We start from the raw sequence: 27,213 nt of genomic DNA, 5'->3' as shown, positions 1-27,213 counted from the left end.
TACCTGAATCACACATATTTCGTTATTACATATTAAGAAGGCAAAATGCTTTTCCTTAACTGTTTTTGCTTCTCAAACATGAAAGGAAAACACAAAACTATTTTAATTCAATAGAATGAAGGCAGTGAATATCTCACAAACTGAAGCAGAATTTTAACCAATCTCTTTGTAAAACTGAATTTATTTCTATAGCTATATCTACACTAAGTGTGCATAATTTGTTCTGTTTTTACCTTTATCATAACAAAAATTCTGAACCTCTGTTTCTCTAATACCATTTCATAAAAGAAAAAACTCAGTTTTTTTAAAATATCCCTCAAATTTTTATCAACTAAACAACATGTATATGAAGCTGTAAAAAAAAATTTCTTTACATAATGAAGTTTAATATCTATGCCGAATAGAAACAGAAATATCTTTTAATGTGCTGAATTTCTACATGGTTTAAATCAAAAGTATCTATTATGCTTGTGAAAAAATGTCATAAAAACAATTAATACATGAAATATTAGCAACACAACATCATAAACAAACAATAAACTATCCAAACACGTTTTAATTATATAAAACACAGATCTATTTGCTAAAAAAGTTACAGCAAACTTACAGAGTGAGCACTGATACAGAAGTAAAAACCTAAAAGCTCGTAATTTGATCAAAACATAAATAATTGTCCTTACAAAGAAGAGTTCTAAACATAAATCATACAAACATGATGAGCTCAACTTAATCTTTACCTACAACTTCAATAATCACCCATTATCATTGTACATATTAAGGATTTAAGACACAAGAAAAACACTGAAGCAAAAAAAGCAGAATAGGTTTTCTTCAATCTTCTTCTAAAATTGACTACTGTCATTCCTTCTTCCCATATGCCATTACATTTGTGACAGTAACTCAACCCCTCAATTAACTATGTGGTTTAAGTGGATTAAGCAACGGAGAACACATTTGGTTCCATTCATAGATTAAAGCTAAGTCGTTGTTGGCTAAAGTCAGCGGAGCTCCATTAGTTACCTCCTGATTTTATAAATGCTTTATTGTTATCCAGACATTTTTTAATTCCCCATCTCCTACAGTACGCTATGCCTCTTCAAAAATAATATTTTTCTTCCTCATCAACATGTAGGGGCACACATTCATTCTCCATCCAAGTCACTTAGACTTCATGGTAGGAAATATACAAATTTCATGTGGTAAGAACAAAACTCAGACCCATCTAAATACCAGTATAGTTTCTGAAAAGCAAAAATCGTACACTATTTACAAAAATGATATTTAATAATGAAGAACTGTATGTGCTCATCACCTTAGAAAAACAGACTAACCTTAAAAAAAAAAAATCCTTCCATTCCAGGATATTACACTCATACAAGGAAGCTAAAAAGCTTCTGCACTGAACTTGAACATTAGATAAACTAATAGACTAATAAGTCATACTTTTATGCTGTTTGTGGTGAACTTGGCTACTTGGTACCAAAAAGAGTCCTCTCTACATGTTCATGGAAATCACACACACATTCACAAGCAGTAATGACCTTTTGACAGAGCCTGTGTTTGGTTGGTACAAAATATTCTGCGCCTAAAGTATATGGTACTTAAGACTGATGACAAAGGACTAAAGAAGTGTATTCTGTAGTTACTTCAGAAAAAAAAGATTTTATATATTAATATATATCTCACCCCTCCCTAGGATAAATTTTCCATTAAAATGCTGGTAGCTTTTTTATTTTGAGAAGAATTTTAAACCTCTTAAAGTCTTCGGGAACCAAGTTTTAAAGTACCATTGATATACATCATTTCTTAGCATTTCCTTACCAACAGTTTTTGTCCATTGCTTCTCTCAAAAGAGCCTTATTCCATTAATAATGCTGTGCCTGAGGAAGGCTTTTCAACATTTTAAAGTGTGTGAGCGCATCTGTGTGAGTGTTTGTTATGTGTCTGTGTATATCTACATAGTCGATTTCTGTTCAGATTGCCAACAGTTCAGATGTGATGCTTTCTGCTTAGCAATTAATCTACTTTATAAACTTTTGCCTTGGCTCCTTGTTGAGCAGAAAATGAAAGGATAGAGCTAATTCTTTAGGAGAGTCAGTTAACAAGATAAAGAAGCCTTCCTGTTGTTCTGTGGCCACAATTTTAACTAGGTGAATTAGCTTTATCCTTTGCGTAGAAGGTAAGTTATTTAGTGAAATTTTCAAGGATGTTGGTTTTTGAGGTATAACTGGAAGAGTTAACATGAATAAGCTCACACTAATACGGTTTCACGATCGTGAGCCTACAGAGAGATCTGAGTGACTCTGAGCCACATATATATAGGATGGGTCTGTGCTTACAGATGACAGCAGGAATTAACTCTCATAATAAAACAGGAGGCACGAGAGGGTATCATACTCTTCCTATGAGTCTGGCTTTCTAATATTCCCCCCCAAAATGTCTTAATAAACAAAAAGTCATCCTATGTCCATAGAGAAATATAATGAGTAAAAAGTTATCTTATGGCCAGAGTATCTTGTTTTATAATTAGAAATCCATGGATGCTCAAATGCAATTTTAACAGAAGCTAAACCAGGTAATACGTCCTTTGCATGAAAATGACTTCAGTTAAAAATCTTCTTTATTTGCGCTGCAAAACTCCTAATGTTCCATTTCAACTAACAAATCAGTTGCTGACAAATGTGTTAAAACCCAATTAAATTTAAGAAAAGCATTTCATTAAAATTAAAACTATGAAAATCTATCACAAAGAAAGAACAGATGAAAGCATTCTGTGATTGGTTACCACATAAAAGCTCCATGAGTTTTTCTTATTAACACCCTCTATAAAACAATACCTGAAGCCTAACCAAGATCTCTTCTGCTCACTCACATAAATGTTCTCCAAATCTGTCAGTGAGTCTCACTTAATTTGTGGAGCTACTCTGCCACGGAGGCCACCGTTCCCACAAGAAAAATGTCCACATTTGGAAGGTGAATTAACTTTCATCATGTGTGTTAAAGTCATCTCCACAATGACATTTACAGTTTTAATCATCTGTCAGTGATTTCTTCCTTGGTTGGACGACACAGTTCTTTTTTTTTTTTTTTTTTTTTAGTAACTTATGCTTGCAAAGTGTTTTAAAGTTATTAGTGACTGTCCATCCCTCAAGTTAAGTCACAATTATATCCTACAGACAGGTGGTGAAATATGCACATAAAAGATAAGTATTATGTCCCAATTTTTAAATTTTTTGCTACAGGCATTGTAGCCTGTCACCTTCTTGAAGTATACTTAAAATACCAAACTTTGTTTTTCATTTAAAGTAACATTGTGCTTCACTAAGATGACTTAAAAAGTTCCTGAAAACCTGAATACTAAGTGTGATGAAGCAAAGAACAGGGAAAAAGAAAAGAGACAGAATATCTTTATTGAAGAAGGAAGAGAGAGAGAGAGAGAAAATCCTCATTAAAGAAAGAAAAAAGAATCACCTTGATAATCAGTTATAATTTCTTATATGTAATCCCATATTTTTATAAACTATTTGAAATCATTAACCCCAGGCCCAGTAATAGTGTGGGAATTTAACATTAAAAGACCAGGTAGTCTATTTCCCTAGCAACAAGGATTATTAAGATTGTTGCTTATAGTCTGCAATGCTTTATATTGTCCCATTTGAAAAAATAAGCCTATTAGTAGAAAGCACAATCTAGAGCTTATATTAGAAATATAGGACCCCATTTATAATCATCCTCCCAGATTAATATACCCTTATATCAGTATCTCTTTCTAATACTGTTACATTATAGTCTCTGCATATACTTCCTATCTGTGGAAAATATTAAAATAGCTTCTAGGAAAAATACATCAGTTTTCTATAGTATTATTAAGTGCTTTATGTAACTACTTTGATTCCAAGTGATTGGTTATGAAACCTGGAGGGGAAAAAAATCTTTTAAACTTATCATTAATAATGAATTCTATGAAAGCAGTTAAAGAAAGAAGTTAAAATTTCAAATTTATACCTTCTACGTAATTAACAAAAATATTCTTTAATATGAGAAAAACATTTCTATATTTAAGGAAGAACTGCATCATCTCTTAAGAATTCAAAAAACTAATATGATTATTTTTTTTCTCCATATATACCTAACAAGACAATTTGAGTTAATTTAATTAACCCCTAAAACTGTAATCAGGAACTGGTTTCATTATGACAATTTTTAAACTTTTTTCAACAATTTCTATCCTATAGCTTCTAATTATATAGAAAGGAATCTGCTTGAAAGTCTAAATATAACTGACCATGAAAATAAATATTTGCTGATACCCCTAGGGGAAAAAATATGACAAGGCGGTCCTAATAGAAATAAGGCAAAAAGCAAGAGAAATTGAGGAGTAACAAACTCTTCATATAGCCTACTTTTTTTCTACTATGCTATCTTGTTCTTTTTGTTAAAAAACTGGAGAAAATTCAATCTTTGGAATAGCCAATATTGTGTTTTCTAATATTGAATAATAATGCAAAGGAGAAGAGAGGAGTACTATTGGTAATGGTAGACTGGATCAACGAAAATCCACAGGATACCAGAATTTGCAAAACACCCAGCCAGGCTCAGTGATATAATTGGGTGTTCCTTTATAATTCCTTCCTGAGTATGTGTCATTAAAGCCATAAGGATTAAAACCTGCAGCAGTTAAGGGAGGGGCATGACAATATTTGTCAGGAATACACTGAATGAATACTTCCTCCTTCCAAAATGAATACCTTGCATTTTCCTTTTTGTTCTCTTAAGGTGGATTTTGGCTAAGGAGGAAGAAAGAAAGGAGTGTCAACAAGACACAGAAACATTTCAATCTATTGCCATCTTCAAATTATCTTTGAAACTAAATTGCAATTTGTTTATTCAAGAGTTTATTGCTTTAAAAAAAATAGTACATGCTTTCCTATTATCATTTTTTTAAAATTCTGTGCCTTCTTAGATAAGTGCTTTAGCATAAGCTGCCATCTAATAATCTCACTTACCAAGAACAGGAATGATCTTGTTCTTTTTCATCTTTACAAAGACAAGTGGCCAATTGTCTTCCAGTGCAAATTCCCCTCTATTACTCTTGTTTAATTTTTCTAAATGACTTTTTAAAACACATCTCATAAAAAGTCACTCTGCTTTAGTAGCTATTCAAAGTTATCTAGTCTTTCCCATTAGTTTGGCCTCTAATTTTAAATTTCAGTAGGTAGTATTCAACCATATTGTCACATTATGTTTAGCAATAACTATATGCTTATTATTCGGGTATTATAACCCTTAATTTTTCTAATACTCAATATACTCTCTTTTTAAAAATCATCCATGCTATGACAGATTATCCTTGTTTTGTTCGTTGTTATCATTTTCTTGTGAGCTGGTGATTTTTACTTCTGGCTTTGGCGGTCTTTGAGGGTCCAAGTCAGCCTGGAGGAAAACAGATGAAAACAAAGATATTTAGCTCTTCAGTTACAGAGACAATAAAATTTACAAAGGAAAAATGACTCAATATTGCCTTTAATCTTATTCAACTAAAAATAGTTCCTTGGGTTCCCTATGTTGTTTAGTCTATCATCACCCAGTGGACACGACAATCTCAAACTTTACTTGTTCAGAAGCCCTTTCTGGGACCATAATCCACCATGTGCTTAAAGGGCACAGACTCACCTCTTGAGCTTTAGGTGTTATTTATCTCAATTTTTTTTTTTAATTTTATTTATTTATTTATCTTTGGCTGTGTTGGGTCTTCGTTTCTGTGCGAGGGCTTTCTCTAGTTGCGGCAAGCAGGGGCCACTCTTCATCGCGGTGCGCGAGCCTCTCACTATCGCGGCCTCTCTTGTTGCGGAGCACAGGCTCCAGACGCGCAGGCTCAGCAGTTGTGGCTCACGGGCCTAGTTGCTCCGCGGCATGTGGGATCCTCCCAGACCAGGGCTCGAACCCGTGTCCCCTGCATTGGCAGGCAGACTCTCAACCACTGTGCCACCAGGGAAGCCCTCAATTTTTTTCTTTATTTCCTTTTGAGCTTTTCTTTTCAACAACATACCTATACTTTTCATTTTAGCATTTTCAGAGAAAAGGGAAGAGTAAAATGCAGCAGTTCTCCTCTCGTGTCACATTAATAATCCAGCCCCATACCAGATGTCTTTTATTAGTTTTCTAATTCTAGTTTATTAGTTTTATTAGTTTTCTAATTTCAAATTCTTTGTGACTATGGTACCAAGCACCATCAAGTAGATAAGAGCAGGACAGAAAATGAAAACATAAAGGCAGCTTCTGGAACAGCATCCCTGCCCCTTGGATTTCCCATACATTAATGATATCTCATTACAGTTTGTCTTTTACCCACTGGACTGAAAACTAAGGGGGTAAGATTAGAATTAGCTGGTTTTCAAACTCTGCTCCGTGGAATCCTGGAAGTGCCATAGCTTTCAAGTCCTATGTGCTTGAATAATTCCCTAAGTGTGAGCACAGATGCACACTCATGCACACACACACACACACACACATTTCATGCATGCACACAAGTGAGCAAAAGCAATAAAAATACCTCTTCACATCCACTGCCAGCTCCTTGAGACTTTATTTCCTCTTCCACTGCTTCTTGAAGCTCATTATTAACCTGGTCCAGTTCCTCGCCATTTTCTTCATTGGTGCCTCTGTTCACATGAGCAGGACCTGCCTGCTCCTCCCTGTGATCCAGGATCTCCTCTGCTTGCTCGGGAGCTTCAGGAGCCTCCCTGCCTCCTTCCTCTTCAACTCCACCATTCATTCCTGAAAAGTCTTCCTTCTGTCCCACTTCCTTATCTTCTTTCTCTCTGTCTTCCTCATCTACTATTTCTGCTGGCCTCTGATGGATCAAAAGGAATAATGGATAAAAATAGGAAGTATAACAGAGATTTTCCATGGCACATTATAATAATGTAATAATTATAATATTACTGTCAAGTAAAACTTCCTTACATTTGCATATATACAGTATATCTTGTGTTAACCTTTACAAATATTCCACTCTTCACAAATATTTTCTCATTTAATTTTCACAATGATCCTGTGAGGTTGGTATTATTCCCGTTTTACAGGTGAGAAAACTAAGATCCAGGGAGACCAAGTATCTAGCCCAAGATTCCACTGTTTGTAAGTGGAACAGCCAGAATGAGAATGAAGCATGTGACTCCAAAATCAATGTTCTTAATCCCCATGGCAAAGAGAAAACTAAACTGCAGGATACTTGGCCAATGTCTAGTGGCCCAGAGGAGGAGGTAAAAAAAAATTCTTTGTGGAGAGATTATCATCCCCACCACTAGTGTCTGGTATGTATTTAAATCTCTAAGTATGAAAAAGGGCAATGGCGATGGCCAGGATGTGAACCCTGGTTTTCTAAAAATAAACGTGGACAGCTTTCCACACAATGCCTAAGAGAGTTGACTGTATATCTCTAAATACAAAAAGTGATTGTCGTGCAGATCCAAGGCCAAGAAACTATATATTCTTTCTATAAAAATAATAAACGCTCAAGTATTTTATAAACTAGGCATTTTTACTGTTATTTGGATACATGTAAGTCTGTTTTAAAACAGAACAGGAGGCCAAGTTCCAGAGCCAAGACTTTGGAGAGAGAAAGACCCAGGTTCAAGTCCTGGCCAGGCACTTACTGGCTGTTACCTAACTTCTTTGAACTTCATATTCCCCACTGGTAAAATGAGAATATAATAAAAGTTCCACGGAGATTAAATAAGTTACATACAGTGCCTAGCAAAGCACCTGGCACATCATGATCCTAAAAAAAAAAAAAAAAATTAAAATATCTTCCCATTTGTTATAATACATTCTTTCCTGAACCTACCATATTTCTTCATTGGCCTTAATAAAATAAGAGTTTTTTAAAGGATAGGGTAGAAACAGAATTTGTTTTATGTTAGGACCCCACGCCTGCCTCTTTCTAGTCATCTGACACTGGACAGATCAGTTAATCCCCTGGTATCTGTAAAACAAAGTTTTGAGATGCAATTAACTCTGACCTCCCTTCCAACTCTGGAAGCCCATTCTCCTCTAACTACCCAAATTCTTATTATGGGACTATTAATGGTCTTCTTATAAAAGTTATCATAATGCTCTCAGTTTAGGAAGTAAAGGAGGAAGGAAATGGAGCAGAGTAGACTAAAAGCTCAGGATAAAATTCAACACAACATTATTTCGAAGAGGAAAGAGGCAGAACCATGAATTCTTATACTCTGTCCAAAATAAAGTCTCAGATTTGATTACATGATGTCAAAGATGCCCTTTAAAAAAATGAAGGTTAAAAAAATGAATTCTTAAAATATTCCAATAACCATCGTCTTTGTCATCATACAACTTAAATAATAGTACAGTGCTTCTGCGTCTTTCAAATTTCCATTCAGTTGCTTAATGTCAAACTGCGTAGAGCCCTAGTGATCCCTAAGCATGCTGCCCAGGGGGAGGCCCTTAGGAAGGCCAAATGCCAGACAGAAACTAAAGGTGGCAGGGGATGGATCTGCCAGATGATGTAGAAAGAAAAGGCAAGAGATTTATAAAATGAAACCCACAGCACTTGGTAAGGATTTCTGGTTTTTATGCATAAGACCTCAATGAATGAAGGTGAGAAAAATTTTCAATTTCCAAAGGAGAAAACACTATGTTCCCATCTCCACACGCTTGTCCCACCCTCTCTCAATGCAGAGAACAAACACGGCAGAGCACTGACGCAGACGCACTAGAAGTGATGACAGGAGAGTGTGGCGAGGGACAGGGTGGGCACTGTCATTGTGAAAACAGAGCAGAGGAAATGTCTGGGGCCAAAGATGACATTTATGTCACTGAGGAGACAGGGCTTCTGAGGGACCCAGGGAAGGAACCGGCAGCACCAGGAGGTCCAGAGGCTTCCTCAATAAGACACTGGGACAGAGAGGGGACTCTGGGCGGGAGAGAGTTAGAATAAAGAGCCAAATGTAAAACAGATAGCTAGTGGGAAGCAGCCGCATAGCACAAGGAGATCAGTTCGGTGCTCTGTGTCCACCTAGAGGGGTGGGATAGGGAGGGTGGGAGGGAGACGCAAGAGGGCGGAGATATGGGGATATATGTTTATGTATAGCTGATTCACTTTGTTATACAGCAGAAACTAACACACCATTGTAAAGCAATTATACTCCAATAAAGATGTTAAAAAATTTACAGAGGAAAAAAAGAAATAAGAGCCAACTCAGCGAAACATGGCGGGTGGCTCCCCAGTAACCTATCAGAAGAGGCCATGAAAAGGCTCAGGGGTCTTGGACCAAGAGACAGCAAGTTCCCTTGCTGGTGACTCTGAGGGATTTTTTAGGGGATACTCACAGGGGGACTCTAAGAGACACTGGAGGACTCTCAGTCACCATGACTCGAGCTAATGGGCCTGGAGCAGCTGTTTGTGCTGGGCTAGATGCCAGGCATTCAGAGACAAATAACGACTGTGACATCAAAGAGCCCAGAGCGGTGCAGTAGCACATCACATGATCGTGGGGCAGGAGGAAACAGCAGTAACTCAGGGAGGGGTGTGGCAGCCTGGGGCCACATCCCACACAGTCTGGGCACTGAGGTTTCTACAGCACTGCGTGAACGGCGTTCATAGGTGGAGAGCAAAGGACAGGCGGCAAATACACCGAGCACCCGTCACCGTTATGTGCCGAATGTCACTCTCAGCATCCATACATTCATCATTTCCTAAAACCCTCACAAGAACCCTACGAAACAGGCTCCTGATGCCCATTATACGAATGAGGAAAATGAGAAATCCCTCAACACTGCCTGCATCACACCGCAGGTGAACAAACAGGGCTAAGATGGAACCCAAGGTGGTCTTGTCCCAAAGTCCTATATTCTTTCTCAAAGTAATAACACAAGCAGTTGCTAATGTACCTAGCACTGTTGCAAGCACACTCAAGTGTACTTTCAATGGCCAGAAAATCTGACGTCTGCAGTAGGCAACATTACTTTTATTGTTTAAAGAATTACTGACCTGAGAACAAAACATTTCTGGATTTCTATTAAAGACTGGTAGATCTAGGGAAGGAACATTATAAACATTGTTAGGCAGAGTACTTGAAGCAGGACATAACGAAAATCCAGAAATACTACAGCACTAATGGCCAATGAGAGCAAAAAGATTTCTGTGCAAGTTACCTCTGAAAATTGGATGATCGTGTATCGCACTTCTAGAAATTGTAATCCTCACTGTGCCTGAAGTTGCCTTATTCAAAGCAACTTCGGGTTTTGGTTTTAAAGAGAAGTTATACTGCATTTTTAATACAAAATCTTTAATAATGATACCAGAAAACTCAAATTTTAGTGTAACCATTCAGGAATCTAGATATGTCCCTTGCCTCTGAAAATCTATTACAAGAGCTTGCTAAAGTCCGCTAAGGTGACTATGGCTGTCTAAATGGGAAAAAGTCTGCTTTCCTTTATTGATATCTGGATTTATACCTAAAAGTTACAGAATGATAGAGTGTTGGTTTCTAGTTTTTAGTTTTAAGTCTCTCATCCTACCCCTTTCTTTGCTCCCAATCCCCAAACGCATATACATTTTTTTTCCCTTTAATGAAAAGAGCTGGGCTGGGATATACCCTAATCTCTTTTTAAGGACGGAGACACCTAGCCCTAAATTCAGCTCTGTTCTCTTCGCTGTTATTACCACCACTAGTAACAAGCAGTATTATGCTTTCATCCCATTATTTCTATAAGACTTTCCCAGCACAGCTATTTTAGTAGTCATCAAACGAAGCCATATCTGGTTAGCTCAACTTTAAGAAATGCTGGATTATGGAGCTGAAATACCAATCTGATCAATTTAAATAAGATGGTAACATTAGTTAAAAGGCTTATAATCCTTTAAAATATCCTGAGTGTAGTACAAAATTTATTATTACCACAACACAATTCAGGACAAAAAAAAAAAAAAAAGAAAGAAAGAAAAAAATGCTTCTATGACAGATCTGTAATGAATAAATGAAAAGCAATGTGCTTTTTGGTGTAATCTCCTTTGAAGCAAGCATTAAATTATTAAAGATGTTTCTAGTGTATACATCAATCAAATCATCCCCAGAAGGAACATTGAGTTTTACACCCATACACACTCACACAGATAAAATCTATACTGTGGTAAGGGCCTACAAAGAAGTAAAAAAAATAAAACAGCATTCCTTCTATAAGAGAGTGGGTGTCCATTCTTAGATAGCCACACTATATTTGAATAATGTGTTCCCACTCCACCCCACCAGAAAACAAAACAAAACAAAACTTTGCAACTATTTAATTTCTTCAAAATTCCCAAGTAGTTCTCAGTGTCTGCCCGTTTAGCTGGCCCTGCCTGATTGCCCAGCTAAGCAGGGACAGTCACAGCCAGCCAGACGCCAGTGTCAGCGCAGTGAGCCAGAGGTGACATGTACATGGAACCCACATTCCACCCACACCTCAAAGAACCTTACAAGATTCCGATGATGTTTACAATTTTGACAGAGAAAAGTGGACACAGGAGGCAAAAGGGCGAGGGTGGAGGGTGTGGGGAGAAAGGGACAGGGACACGGATGGAAAAGGTAAGAGTTAGACGTCGCAAGTTCAACTTGAGAGAGTGAGGAAGGAGGAAGAGAAGCAGGAAGGGAAGAACCCTCTTTCCCAGGTCCAATCACACTGTCCCTTTTACACTGAAGGGAAGCAGAGCTCCCACATGTGACGCTGCCTCTCCTTCCTGCAGAAGCCAGTTCTCATGTGATTCCCAAGAGACTGTGTTCATAACTGAAGAAGCTCACCAGGCAGGGGTGGGGGTTCCTGGACAAAATTTCTGCCTGCTGATGTTTCTACAATGGTGATGTCAACTGCGCGAAATGAAGCAGCTGTGGTCTGTTGGGAAGGCAGAGGTCACTCTGCAGCTTCAGGCTAGTGAATCCACCTCACCCTTTGGAAACTGAGGATAATAATGACCTCACAGAATTGCAGTAAGGACCAAATGAGATCATGCACATGAAAGACCACTATAAACTGAAAAAGCTACAAATATATATATATACATATATGTGTGTGTGTGTGTGTGTGTATATGTTTATTATTGTTACCACTCCATTTTTCTTGCCCTTGGATGGAAAGAGTTGAGAGGTTGTCTGATGAAATAGTATAATACAGGATTTGCACTACAGTAATGAAATCGTATTCTAGTGGGCCACTTAGAGCAGTCTCCCTTCTAAATCTCATTCACATGAAAACAAACAAACAAAATATATCAAGACACTTAGCAATTATCTTGCCTTTTTTAGTTAATACAGTTAATATGCAGGCTGATGTTCAACTTCTGGTCCAATGAGACGGTTAGGTGTGATTTTCATAAACTAATCACTCTTGCTTTTAGTTACTTACGTTTATTCTTTGCTTCTGAGTTCCCTGGTATGCACTTTTCACAACAAATTTACCATCCAATAGCTTTTATTTTTTCTGAATTCTATTCACTCTTAAAAGTAACACAAATGTGCCAGCAGTAAATACCAAAAAAGGATGACCTCCATAAATTAGTATGTGCATTTAGGTAATGCACGACTTTGTCTTCAGTTGTAACGACAGGTTGGCAGTAGCCAGTTATTCATCCTGTTCCTCCTACCTTTACCCCGAAGGCTCTTCCTTCCCTTTGTTAGACCCACCTTCTCTCGAAGCCTTCCTGGACCCCTCAGGCAGTTGTCACCCCTGATTTGCGCCCTCAGAACACCTGTCAAACTCTAATCACAGTGTGCCATTATCCCCTACTTATGTTTGATATGAAAATAGTGAACGTGGGGCACTTCCCTGGCAGTCCAGTGGTTAAGGCTTCGCCTTCCAATGCAGGGGGTGCGGGTTTGATCCCTGGTCAGGGAGCTAATATCCCACTTGCCTCTCGGCCAAAAAACCAAAACATAAAACAGAAGCAAAATTGGAACAAATTCAATAAAGACTTTAGAAATGGTTCATGTCAAAAAAATCTTTAAAAAGAAAAAAAAAGGAAAATTGTGAACGTGAATTGCTATCGAGTACGTAGATGCCTCAAACGATGTTTGGAATGATTGTGGAATAATGGGGAAATAACCTCGGCTCTAGGGAGGCCTTCTGGAAGTTTCTAGAAGCAAGGGCTCTTTCTTCTTCATCTTTGTGTCCATCACCACATTTTCCACAGGATTGTAATTCATTGTCTTGAATTACACCCAAATGTGCCTCCCACAGATAAAAGCCAACAGAGTATGTGCCTTCAGGAAAGGACAGATGATGGTGACAAGGCTCACGTCTGTTGGGCGCTCTCCAGGGACCTGGTCCTATGTTCCATGCACCTCATATGCCTAATCATATTTAAACTAACCTCACCACCATTTGAGGAAAATACTATTCTCATCCCAACTTGCAGATAAACAAACTGAAGCATAAAGAGTTAGGTAAACTTGTCCAAAAGCCCACTAGTAGTGACAGAGGGATATGAATGCTTTTTTGACCACAGGACTGTACTATTTCCCCAAGATAATGTACAGAGCAACATCCCAAACTCAACACGATGTTAAATAGTTACTCCCAGCCTCGTGTCTTCTAAGCCAATGCCTCTCCATCACCGGGCATCTTGTTAAATGCAGATTCTGAGTCAGCAGTTCTGAGCCTCTGCATTTCCAGCAGCTCAGGTGCTGCTGATGCCGCTGGCCCCCAGGTGACACTTGGTGAGGCTCTAAACCACAGGTAACACAGGTATGGTCATAAATACACCACCACCCCCAAAAGACATCTTTGGTTAAAGTTTCTAGTTGCAATTATGCCTCGTTAGATGAAGATCATATTTTAACTTAAAAAATATGAATTTTATTGAAAACTGGGAGAAAATAGTACTGAATGTGGACAGAATGATATTTAGCCATAAAGACAGTTCTACAAGATTTATTCTAATTACATCACCCTGCCACTCTTTCTTAGGAGTCACTTTATAAAAAAGAAACACATCATTGCCAAGGCGATAAACCAGGAAGATATTTTTACCTGTGCTTAAAGGTCTTCTCCCCTGGTGTTTATGTTGAATTCAGTCAATTTGTGACTAAAATTTTAAGAGAACCAGTTTTCAGGTAGATACTGTTTCTCCATCTTGAACTTTCAGGACTAGCTCATTCCTGTGAGTAATTGTGTAATACTATATTCTGTATAAAGCACAATTCTTACGTTTCACTGGAGTCAAGAAAGGGTATTCATTATACCCTCCCCTATATACTCACTAAACTGATGTATATAATGATTGCACAAATCATTTAGATGGTTCCAGTCTCAAAGCCTCACTGACATCAAGAACATCCAGAGTGCAGCTAGATTAAGACATATTACACATATATGTACAATTACAGATAATACGTACCCTTAAACATAGAAGTTTTTATAAGAAAGGTGAGACTTTTATCTTCTAAAAAGCACTTTATTTATCATAAGCAATTGCTCTTAATATTGTTACTAGAAAAGTGACACCAGATTTTCTCCTGAACATGACACCAGCATTGATATTCCAAGCGCCTTTTTGCCTGCATTTGCCTACGTGCATATCTTACTATTTATTTTGTAAGGGACATCCTGGGAAAATGGTTGATTTGTATGGCAAGACAGAAAAGGTCTGGTAGTTATTATGGCTGTCTGCATCCTAGCAGGGACGGCTCAGGGGAAACCATAAGTATTCAGGTTTTCTAGAGAATATGCATGCAGTTACAAAGGTTAACTCAGGATTCCTGAGTGGTAAGAGGAAAGAAGATGGAATATGGAAATCATATGGAAATGAGCCACAAAATATCAGAAGCATCAATTACTTGGAAGGTATTTTCACAGACAGATGAGGCTGCTCAAGTGACTTACACTTTAAACTCACATCACACCTTTGACCGTAACAGCGGCACCAAAAATTAGAAATGGGAAAAGGCATCTAAACAGACACTACAGCTGATGTCCCACCCACTTTAGAAGTAAATGTTGGAACTTCCCTGGTGGTGCAGTGGTTAAGAATCCACCTGCCAATGCAGGGGACATGGGTTCTGAGCCCTGGCCAGGGAAGATCCCACATGACGTGGAGCAACTATGCCCACGCGCCACAACCACTGAAGCCCACGCGCCTGGAGCCCATGCTCCACAACAAGAGAAGCCACCGCAATGAGTAGCCCCTGCTCGCAGCAACTAGAGAAAGCCCACGTGCAGCAACAAAGACCCAACACAGCCAAAAATAAATAAATAAAATATTAAAAAATAAATTTAAAAAAAAGTAAATGTTGCTTTTTCTTATGTTTGTATCAGAATTCCCTGAGGAGTATATTTGAATGTTTAAAACCCTCGCTATCCGAGATAACAGCACACGCTACAACTTTCTAGGCAAGAGAGCCTACCTAACCATCCAGCTGTCCTCCTCATTCTTACCTGTCAGGTCTCCCTCCCTGAAATACCCTGGACCTAGAAACTGGAGCTCAGAACGCCCCCCCCCAAAATGAAAATACTACCTTAAATGTCCATTTCTCCATGCAGCGTTTGCTACCTTTGAAATTTAGGAGTAGGATTTGTTACAGGCTGTGGATAGAAGGTGTTTCTGTGGATTTGATGGCAGAATTCAGGCAGAGATGTTGAAAGTAAAGAAGTTACGACACTTGTTTTTATTTCTGTTCCCATAGAGACTAAAATCATCTTCTACCCAAGCTGAATGAGGTGTTTGGAAATAATCAGTTTCAATTTTTCATGACAGCAAAGTACCGCTTCCCGTTTTCAGCTTTCAGAGGCTTACTTTCACAGAACGGAAAAAATGGTTTCAATGTGGTTTGAAGTACAATAACCTACAAAAAAGGGTGGTTCTATTTACAGACGTGACACTCAAAGGACACAGGGAGAGTGAAGCTTTGGCCAGCCACCTGCTGAGAGCTGGCTCACCCAGGCCCGCTGAACTCCACAAGTTCCCACGACACTCATAAGATATAATGCCTTGAAAACTTATATTTATATAGCTATTTAGTCATCTTAGAAAAAAACCTTCCCCATTAAGTTTTCTCACTTTAGAAGTAAATGTTGATTTTCTTTCGCTTACATCAGAATTCGCTGAAGGCTATGTTTTAATGTTTAACACCATTTCCATCAATCAAACACAAATCAACAAAGGTGATGTCACAGAAGGCCTTGCTGATGATGCACAGGGAAGTTAAGAAGCCAGAGCGTCCTCATCTTAACTCTTCCCACTGCGTGTGATGCTTATAGCACCAACCATGAATATGATTCACTAAGAGGAGGTGACCTGAAGGTAGAGAATGGTGAAAATACCGTTTGCACGCAATTCCTTTCATTTCAGGGAAGGCAGTGAAGGCCGAGTAGTCCTCCACACAGATGGAATCTGCTTCTGTTTGTGAGATAATTAGAAGCCCCTAATCTCCCCACTTCCCTTCCTTGAAGTGTTGAGACAGAGCACCAAACTGGAAGCCAGGAGCCCTGGGTGCCTGTGTAGACTCCCCAGCCCCCAGCAGGCTGTGTGTCTGTGGGAGAATGGCTTTCCCCACTACAGTATGGGGCTCTGTTTCTTCAATGGCAAAGCAAGGAGTTTATTCCAGCCTCCTTTCTGGTTCTGAACATTTCCTAATTCTTATTTTAATAAATAACATTTCACTGAAATAGATTTAGGGGTCTGGTCAAAAGAAGCAGCCTCCTTTATCTTTCTGTGTATTTTACACATGAACATGAACAAGTAACACAAACAAGCTCTCCATTGAGCTCACCCTTCATAAGAGAAGCTGTCAGTGACTGCTGATTCTCCAGAAGGGACAAAATAGGTCAATGGGCATATTTGGACTTCAAACCTGCTGTTTCTGGTTATAGCCTCTAGGCTGCAGATTCTTTAAAATGGCAATGTGTTCTATATGTGTAGATCAATCATCACAAACTTAAATGCCCCCAGGGGCTGGGCAAATTACATAAATGTGTAATTCAGGACAGGTGTGAGGTAATAGGGAGTGCTGAGGTCTGCAGTAAACTGAAGAGTACACGCCCACTAAAGAGATTCCATATTGTAAGCCCTGGGCCAGCCAAAAAGATTCTCTCATAGGAGATTTGGTCACAGGCTGCCAGTTTGTCACCCCTACTGCAGATTCTATGAAGACAGTTTATTTTCACAGTGATGAATTAGTGTGAAAGAGATTTCTGGTTAAACACAGCAGACTGAACAAATGTGTGTGTGGGGGGGTGGTTTGTAGCTTCCTTCCAATTCCCCTCTAAATTTTAGGTAAGGGCAACTTTAAAAGGGATGAAGCTATAGAGACACAGAAGGCTGGAATTTGGGAAACAGCCACAGAATTTGGGAAGTTGTAAAGCCTTTGGACGTGGGGCCGATAACAGCAGAACTGAGTAAGCTAAAATTTGAGTCTGTAGGGAGGGGAAGCCAAGAAGCAAACTTTGCACGTTGAAAAAACCTATAGAAGGCTTGGGGATTGGAGGCACCATCTGTCTCTGGAAGAAGGCGCATAGGTATCGATATAACTAAAAACAGGTGGATTGGCTTAGAGTCTTTAAATGAAGGAGGTAGACTCCCAAGATCCCCTTGCTGACCTTGGAGAAATAAATGAAGTTTATTCTTTAAAGATACTGAACTATAAGGAAGCTGGACTCAAGCACAGTGAGAACAAGGGCACCGTACTGAAACCCAGAAGGATACATCTCTCTACTTAAAGTCTTTTACTTAAGGTCCCCAAGCCACCTTCCCACAGTCAGATCCCAAAGTGCTCACAGCCAGGCTTACACCATTAAGGCAAGAGGTTGAAAGACTCCACTCAAAAAAAATAGACCGCGCTTCCCTGGTGGCGCAGTGGTTGAGAATCTGCCTGCTAATGCAGGGGACACGGGTTCGAGCCCTGGTCTGGGAAGATCCCACATGCCGCAGAGCGGCTAGGCTCGTGAGCCACAATTACTGAGCCTGCGCGTCTGGAGCCTGTGCCCCGCAACAAGAGAGGCCGCGATAGTGAGAGGCCCGTGCACCGCGATGAAGAGTGGCCCCCGCTTGCCACAACTAGAGAAAGCCCTCGCACAGAAACGAAGACCCAACACAGCCATAAATAAATAAATAAATAAAATTAAAAAAAAAAAAAGAAATAGACCAACCCAAAGGAACAACACAGATACTGAAAATTGGAGGTACGCCAATGAAATGGCAAAACCAATCACTCTACAGTGAAACGTCCCCAGCCTGATGAGCTCTGCCTGTGCCCACAGAGTTTCCTTAATGCTTCCCTCTAAAATCTAACCAGACATACACCTTAAATTTATACAATGTTACATGTCAAATATATTGCAATTAAAAAACAATCTAACCAGACAACCAAGGAGAGCCTCTAACATGGAGATAGAAAGATAGAAAGAAAAAAGAAACAGAAGAAACAAACATAGTTCTGGAAAAGAAAGTTTAAAATAATAGGTTAATCCTTGGAGAGATAAGGGAAGAGACCACATACATAAAATAAGAATAGGATGCTATAAAAAGGAACATTCAGAGAATATGAAAGAGCTCTTAAAAATTAAAACCACAATGGCTAGAAAAAAATCAATAGGTGGAAAATAAACGCTGAAGCTTGTTGATTTTTTTTTTTTAAAGTTGAGAAAATAGAAAAAAATCCATAGAGGTGGAAAGTAGGAGAGATAAGTAGAGGATCAGTCTAGGAGGTCCTATATCTGAATACTTGGAGTTCCAGAAGGAAAGTAGAGAAATAGAGAGAAGAAAATTATCTAAGACATACTTCAACAATTTTTTCCAGAACTGAAAAACAAACATTTTCAGAATAAAAAAGCCCATTGAGGGACTTCCCTGGCAGTCCAGTGGTAAAGGATCTGCCTTACAATGCAGGGGACGTGGGTTCGATTCCTCGTCAGGGAACTAAGATCCCACATGCTGCAGGGCAACTAAGCCCACGAGCCACAACTACTGAGCTCGCGCCTCAACTAGAGAGGCCACGTGCCACAAACTACAGAGCCCATGTGCCCTGGAGCCTGTGCGTCACAACTAGAGAAGAGAAAACCCACACACCACAACTAGAGAGAAGCCCACGCGCTGCAACGAAAGATCCCACATGCCTCAACGAAGATCCTATGTGCTGCAACTAAGACCTGACACAGCCAAAACTAAATTAAATAAATAAATAAATAATAAATAAATCTTAAAAAAAAACACAAAAAGCCCATTGAGTACCCAGTCGAATAAGTAAAAAGACCTGCACCAAGGCACATAACTGGAAATTTTCATAACACCAGGAACAAAGGAAAAAGCCTAAAAGCTTCCAGAGAGAGAAAAAGGATTATTTACAAAGGATCAGGAAACAGAATGACATCAAAGTTCCCAACTGCAAATCTGGATGGGAAGGCCAACTGAGCAACACATTCAGAATTCTGAGAGAAACTATATCTAACCTAGAATTTTATATCTAGTCATGCTTACTACAGTCAAGTTTGGTAGAGAAAAAAAAAAAAAAAGACATTTTCAGACATGCAGAGTCTCAAAAAATAAAAGTTCCTCCCATGAAGCTTTTCCGAGGCAGCTGCTAGAGGTGAGCTCCACAAAAACAACAAAGGTATAACCAAGAAAGAGGAAGATGTAGAACCCAGGAAATAGGGAATCCATCCACGGGAGAAGCAAAAGAAATTCCCAAAATAATGGTGAAGAAAAATACCAGGATGACTCTGAAAAGTAGATCCAAAGAACAACTAACCAGCCTGAGGCAGATGATCGAAAGGCTTGAGAAAAAGATGAAATTGAGATTTATTATCACCGTGTACATCTGAGTACATCAAGAGGAGATCAACAGTTCTGGCAGAGTTTGGAGATGGCTTGGTAATGACTACAGAGAATAGAAAACTAATCAAATGAAAACTTAGAAAACTAAGCAAATGAAAAAAACATAGGCAATTACTCAAATAGGGAGGAGGAAAAAATATTACACAAGAATATTTCTCTATTCCATGAGAAACAGCTAATAGCTCAAATCGGTTAGGTCTATAGAGCAGGAAGAATCAAGGTGGGGAAAGCTGGGGCAAGTGATTGCTATTTTTGTCACAATTTTTGTTGGATTGGTTGACTTTTAAAAAGAGTACATGTGTAACTTTGTTATTAAGGATTCATTAAGTTTTAAATCAATCAACAAATAAGAAAATAATATATATCACAACCTCCAATTAAAAAAAAAAAAAGCTTTCACTGCTCCTGTGTTCGTGACATTGGTTTAAATGCTATTTAATGAAACTACTTAGCATCAAAACATCTTGCAATTCTCATTTTATTACTACTCAAAATCAACTACAAATGGATGGAAAAAGCTATAAAACAATCCAAAACCACACTGAAGTTACAATCCACATCTTCTGCTCTCTTCTCTCAAATGGAACAAAATCCAAAATATAATTGCGTCTTTGCCTATTTTATAGGTATGTATTTGCCTGTGTCTTTGAGATGGTGGCTTCTCCTGCCTGATCTTTACTTACTAGAGGCAGTTTACTTAACTATAATGGAACAGTCTCATTTCTTGCCTCCTTAGCTTGGAAAAGCATCAGTTTATAAATGGAGCATAATGACACATAAGTGATCGGTGCCAGGTATAGCCACAGATATTGGTTAATCAGGCACTTGCTTCACTGCTTATGGGAAACCAGATTGATTTAGAATGTGCATGCAAAAAATTTAATTTTTAAAAGAGTACTTTATTCTTATGAGACCTAAACTCTCCCCTGAGAAAAGGTATTTGTTCTGGCCTCCCCAAATCTATAAAAGAATGTAACATTCTTCAGTTTCCCATGGGTTTGGAAGTAGTATTAGATCCAGGATCATTAATTTGTCTCTAAAAAATTAAGAGTCTAGACCTTGGGACAGAGCTCAAACATGTTTTTAGCTGAAATTAGTCCACAGTGCCCCATTACACACACTTAAACACATAAACACAATGCCAGATGGGATCAGTAGAGGCTATGAAAGACTATGAAAGATCTGAAATTTTTCCATACTTAACAAGCTAACACATTAGCCTGCCATCTTTTCATGGATGCTGGCAGAAGACAAGAGACTACTGGGTCAGAGACAAAGGACTTTATTGCTCACAGCAATAGCAGTGGCCAGAGGATCAGCATTTGCACCCACTCCCTGAGGCCCCATTCCCACAGGGCAATGTGAAGGGGGTGATACACATGCTGGCTTACATTACAGGGAAAGGACCCCATGCTTAGAGAACCCAAATCTTTTTTCTCCAAATATTTTCATTGTGATAAAATAAACATAGCAAACAATTTTACCATTTTAACTAGTTTTAAGTATACAAGTCAATGGCACATCTTTTATAATAGATAGTAAACGTGCCTGACCTTTGCACCACAGGGAGACATTATCTTTATTATACTGGACCATCAACAAACCTAGCCTTTGCTCCACACCAGGATTTCTCAGTCTCAGCACTATTGACATTTTGCACTGGATAATTTTTTGCTGGAGGACAGTCGTGTGATTACAAGATATTTAGCAGATTCCCTGGCCACTACCCACTAGATGTCAGTAGCACTCCCTCACTTATAACGATCAAAAATGTCTCCAGAAATTGCCAAATATCCCCTCGGAGGCAAATCACCTCCAGCTGAGAATGACTGCTCCAGAGGAAGTCACTATCTCTGTCTTTTGAGGCTATTCACTACACAAACATCCTTGAAAAAACAGTCCAGAACAAAGGCAATCTGTGCCTCTACTCACAAAACATGCAAAAACACAAGAGATCCATGGAGAACTGCCTCTCAACAGAGGCCTTAATATTTACTTCTGAAACTTGATCTGCTTTTCAGGCATAGATAAAGTACTTGGCCAATTTGCACATGATAGTACACGCACACACACCCTTCTTCGTGGTACTTTGACTAAAGATACAACATGAACCATTTAGATGATGGGAAACAAGTTCAAAGATGTTAAGTAGGTATGGCCCGAAAGGAAATGTATGTATCATTTACAGCTGAGCCAAGTAGTATATAATAGACAGTTCTTTTCTTATGCAGGAATTTTTCCCCTCCTTGGGTTAATAATTGGCTTTTGTGGGGGAGGAGGGCATTTAATACTCTTCCCCAGATCACTCCTGTGCGTTGAAGTTAGACAGACCTGCACTCAAATCCCAATTCCTCTACTTAACAGTACAAACCTGGACATGTAATTCCACCTATGGGGGCTTACTTTATTTCCATACATAAAGTGAAGGTGATAAGACCTATCTTACAGGGTTGTCATAACAATTATATGAGATAAAAGTGCCTAGTACAGTGCCTGGCACTCAGTAGGTACTGAATAAAGAGTAGCTACTGCTACTATTACAGGTCCTCAGAGTTGTTCTTACTATAATGGAGCTTTACACTAATTTCTCCACACTCTCACTTGGTTTTTCACAATATGTATAACATAGCTGCTTAGGATATGGAGCAAAAGACCACCAGGCCACAGAGAGAATGACTCTAAGACCTGACTTCATAAGCATCTCGTGCCAACCCCATGAGCTAAACAATCCTAACTCTATTACTAACAGGGTCAAAGAAGAAAGCAATTCTGACCTTTTGTTACCTGGTTTTCTTTTCTTCAAACTGACCTCAATTTGTTGATACTGCCCAGCTTTTACCAATCTGTTTAATCTGTCTCTCCTGCATACTTGTATTTTAATAAGCTAGCACTCCTGTGTCAAATAAGAAATCAAGCTCTGCAGACACTTTTCATGGCTGTTCAAGTATTATCAGAGATCAATTCCTCTCGTGCCCTCCCCTTCTTGGTGATCATCAAACTCACAAGTAAAGAAATAATACCTATCACAGATTTCAAAACTAAGTGATTAACAAAGAGATCTCTTTTTGGTAATAATGCTATGACTTTCTCTTGATATTTGGCATTTTTGACTTTGGAATATAAATTAGTCTTGGTTTCTGCTGCTATTAGGTGTTGTACATATGTGCTGATTTCTCTTCTTGGTCTTAAAATATAATATTTAATTATAGCTTCACCGAAAACTTAAAATTCCAATTTCCCTCAGGGGAAAAAAAATACCTATAACTGGAGCTTATGAAAAATTGTTAGTTGCAGCTAATCCTGGATAATAAATTGGATTTTTGAAATCTGTGTGATTTTTAACACATTAAGCTTTTCATCAGGAAGGTGATGCTTACAGAAAATGCCTGTGGAATAATCAGGCAGCAATCTCACTGCTGCAATGTTAAGACAAATACAGCTGAGAACATCATCTATGGAATTTGCTGGATTGTGAGATTTGCTCTTTGAAAAGGAAATATCACATAATAGTCAGGAAACAAGTGGCAATTCCTGGTGACTTTGTATTCCCTTGAGCCTGGGATTATGAATTCCCCCTCCTCACCTAAATTCCAATCCTCCGCTTAGAACTGTAAGAAACTTGATTGAATTCTATTAAAAAGCCTAAACAACTTTTATTTCTTGTACCATTTAGCCAGAATGAACACTACTTAGTTCCTTCTATAAGCACATGTGTGTACACACACACACTCCTAAAAGTACAGTGTCCCATTGGCCTAAAAAGAAAATCAATACACACTTAGCAAATATTTGAGCTGCATTTATGTAAGCAATTCCTTTACGAAAAACAAATTCCAACCATCGCCATTTCAAGGACCCTAAAGGAGAGAAAATAACGGCACTTTTAAATTGCTTCTCTAAATGGAGGACTTTTTTTCTAGATTAAAAATGCCCAAGCCAATACTCTTCTTTGTATCAAACTTTCACCCTCTGTATCTCATACCTAACTCCAACCCACCTCATTCTTCAATGCTGTTTATTAAAGATATACCATTTTCTGTTAACAATAAAGACTCTGTCCAAATGGCTCCTCTTTGTGGGAATACGAGGAAGAACTGAAGATGTTTTGTTTTATTTTTAAGGTCGTTCAGCCACATAGCTAGCACCTGAGAGTGTTTAACTCGCATCTGCATAAGAACAGCACAGGGCAGGTAACACAAAACTTGAAAGAAAAATAGTATTTGGTTTACACATATTTTTAAGGCATGGAGACTACCTGGTCAACTGGAATCTCAACTTGAGTATCTTCATCTTCTTGGACTTCTGCAGCCCCCCGCGTTTCTGATCTTTCCTCTCCAGCTTTGAAAACGCCTTCATCTATTATTTGAGACAAATACACAGTGAGAATCAAAATCCAGTTGTGACATCGTGTGGCTGAATGTTGAAATTACAGTCAAATACCTAATGAAGATTATTTTTCGTAGGTATTCTGGTTCCCCTTGTACTGACAAGATTTTTGTAGCCCCCAATTCTTCTATATTTTCATTGGGCAAAGGTTCACTGACCAAAGCAAGGCTCACCCAGAAGACCAGGGCTATGTCCAGCCTCTCCTCACCCCCTGGCTACTGATTTAATAACACAGCCCTTGGGAACACTGGACAGCTACATGTAAAAGAATGAAGTTAGAACACTCCCAACACCATACACAAAAATCAACTCAACATGGATTAAAGACCTAAATGTAAGGTCAGACACCATCAAACTCTTAGAGGAAAACATAGGCAAAACACTCTATGACATATATCACAGCAAAAACTTTTTGACCCACCTCCTACAGAAATGGAAATAAAAACAAAAATAAACAAATGGGACCTAATGAAACTTAAAAGCTTTTTTGCACAGCAAAGGAAACCATACACAAGACGAAAAGACAACCCTCAGAATGGGAGAAAATATTTGCAAATGAAGCAACTGACAAAGGATTAATCTCCAAAACATACAAGCAACTCACGCAGCTCAATATCAAGAAAACAAACAACCCAACCCAAAAATGGGCAGAAGACCTAAATAGACATTTCTCCAAAGAAGATATACAGATTGCCAACAAACACATGAAAGAATGCTCAACATCATTAATCATTAGAGAAATGCAAATCAAGACTACAATGAGATATCATCTCACACCGGTCAGAATGGCCATCATCAAAAAATCTACAAACAATAAATGCTGGAGAGGGTGTGGAGAAAAGGGAACCCTCTTGCACTGTTGGTGGGAATGTAAATTGATACAGCCACTATGGAGAACAGTATGGAGGTTCCTTAAAAAACTACAAATAGAACTACCATACGACCCAGCAATCCCACTACTGGGCATATACGCTGAGAAAACCATAATTCAAAAAGAGTCATGTACCACAATGTTCATTGCAGCTCTATTTACAATAGCCAGGACATGGAAGCAACCTAAGTGTCCATCGACAGATTAATGGATAAAGAAGATGTGGCACATATATACAATGGAATATTACTCAGCCATAAAAAGGAACAAAACAGTTATTTGTAGTGAGGTGGATGGACCTAGAGACTGTCATACAGAGTGAAGTAAGTCAGAAAGAGAAAAACAAATACCATATGCTAACACATATATATGGAATCTATAAAAAGAAAAAAAAAGAAAATGGTCAGAAGAACCTAGGGGCAAGACAGGAATAAAGATGCAGACCTACTAGAGAATGGACTTGAGGATACGGGGAGGGGGAAGGGTAAGCTGGGACAAAGTGAGAGAGTGGCATGGACATATATACACTACCAAATGTAAAATAGATAGCTAGTGGGAAGCAACCGCATAGCACGGGGAGATCAGCTCGGTGCTTTGTGACCACCTAGAGGGGTGGGATAGGGAGGGTGGGAGGGAGGGAGATGCAAGAGGGAAGAGATATGGGGACATATGTATATGTATAACTGATTCACTTTGTTATAAAGCAGAAACTGACACACCATTGTAAAGCAATTATACTCTAATAAAGATGTTAAAAATTTTTTTAAATAAATAAAATAAATAAATAAATAAAAGAGAATTGGATTAAAAAAAATAAGTCAGTGTTGGGAAAAAATAAAAATAAAAAATAACACAGCCTTGTACAAGTACTTAGATGGGAAGGATTTCCTACCTATTATCTCTGCTCTCTCCTCCTAGCCCTGAAACAGTGATGATGCTTGGTGCTTGAAAATACTCCTTTTAGAAGTTTGCCTTTCCCAAAAGAATGCTATACGCTGAAATAATGTATTGGAATAATTCTCTCCATTCAGAGTAACATAAAAAAATATTTTTTACTGTAACAGGATCATAGAGCTGACTCCACATCTCACACAAATCAATCTTTTACTTTGAAGGTGTCCACAGTATTTTCACAACCTATGTCTTAAAACCCTTAACTATAAAATGTAACCCAAATTTCTAAGACTTTAGGTTAAGCTCCTTTGACTTGTTCTCCCACGGGAAGCATTAAGAGCTGTTTTCCATATTTGAAGTAGTTTCAATGTCTTCCCTCCGTCTTCTCTTCTCCAGGCCAAGTAATCAAAGAATCACAGGACCATTTGTCATTCTGTCCATCTATTTGCCTCAAGGTAGGTCTAATGCTTCAGTCATTCGCATGGATGTTTTCTCTGCCCAATCATTTAAAATCCCTGGGGATGGAGATTTCACCTCCTTCTCTGATCATCTATTCCAGTATCTGATTACCCTTACAGTCTAGAAAATGTTTTTATCTTTTGTCTTAAAACCCCTTCTATTTCTCAAATGGAAGCTTGTTTCCCAGAGCATAAATAGTTAACACATTTCACATGATAATACTTCATATTGTTAAAGTTATGAAGTCACTCTTAATTAAGCATAAAATATATCTTTACCTTCACTGAGGATCAATTATATGTAAGGCACAATATGAGCCGATGTGACCACCTAGGATATAAATGAGATGTAGATTTTTTCCAGTTGCTTACAGACCAATGAGTAGACAGAAATACATACACACCACTAATAAGGTGCCCTGAGGTAAGAGGCATAAGGGCTATGGCAGAGCCCTAGGGGAAGCTTAGAAGGTACAGCCAAATGAAAAAGGAAGGAAGGAAGAGAGACAGGAAATATAACCAAACTCAAGCCCTTTTTGTTTCTCCTAGAGAAACAACTTTCCTTTTTAATTACTTCTCTACTATCCTTTTTAAAAACCAGGAACAACAGAGCTATCCCCAAAGCTGATTAGACATGTTAGATTAATTTACATGGATTAATTCCATTTTTTATTGAAGTATAATTTACAATGTTGCGTTAGTTTCAAGTGTACAGCAAAGTGATTCAGTTATACATATATACTATTTTTCATATTCTTTTCTATTATAGGTTATTACAA

At 38.4% G+C, this 27,213-nt stretch overlaps 1 protein-coding gene across 1 annotated transcript in view; it reads right to left on the bottom strand.

Annotated features, from left to right (window-relative positions):
- Positions 1-538: 538 nt before the first annotated feature.
- DCDC2 (doublecortin domain containing 2) overlaps positions 539-27,213 on the bottom strand; it is a 159,926-nt gene continuing 133,251 nt past the window's right edge. Inside the window, exons 8-10 of the mRNA XM_082346373.1 lie at positions 24,081-24,181; positions 6,554-6,853; positions 539-5,433 (exon numbers count right to left, since the gene is read on the bottom strand). Of these exons, the coding sequence (XP_082202499.1) occupies positions 5,335-5,433; positions 6,554-6,853; positions 24,081-24,181 (500 nt within the window). The 3' untranslated portion in view covers positions 539-5,334. The remainder of the gene's footprint in view (positions 5,434-6,553; positions 6,854-24,080; positions 24,182-27,213) is intronic.

Source organism: Balaenoptera borealis, assembly GCF_965194805.1.
Source record: "Balaenoptera borealis genome assembly, chromosome: 12".
NCBI lineage: Eukaryota > Metazoa > Chordata > Mammalia > Artiodactyla > Balaenopteridae > Balaenoptera > Balaenoptera borealis.
Note: the sequence above shows the minus strand (reverse complement) of the source record. Positions and strands in the feature narration are given on the sequence as shown.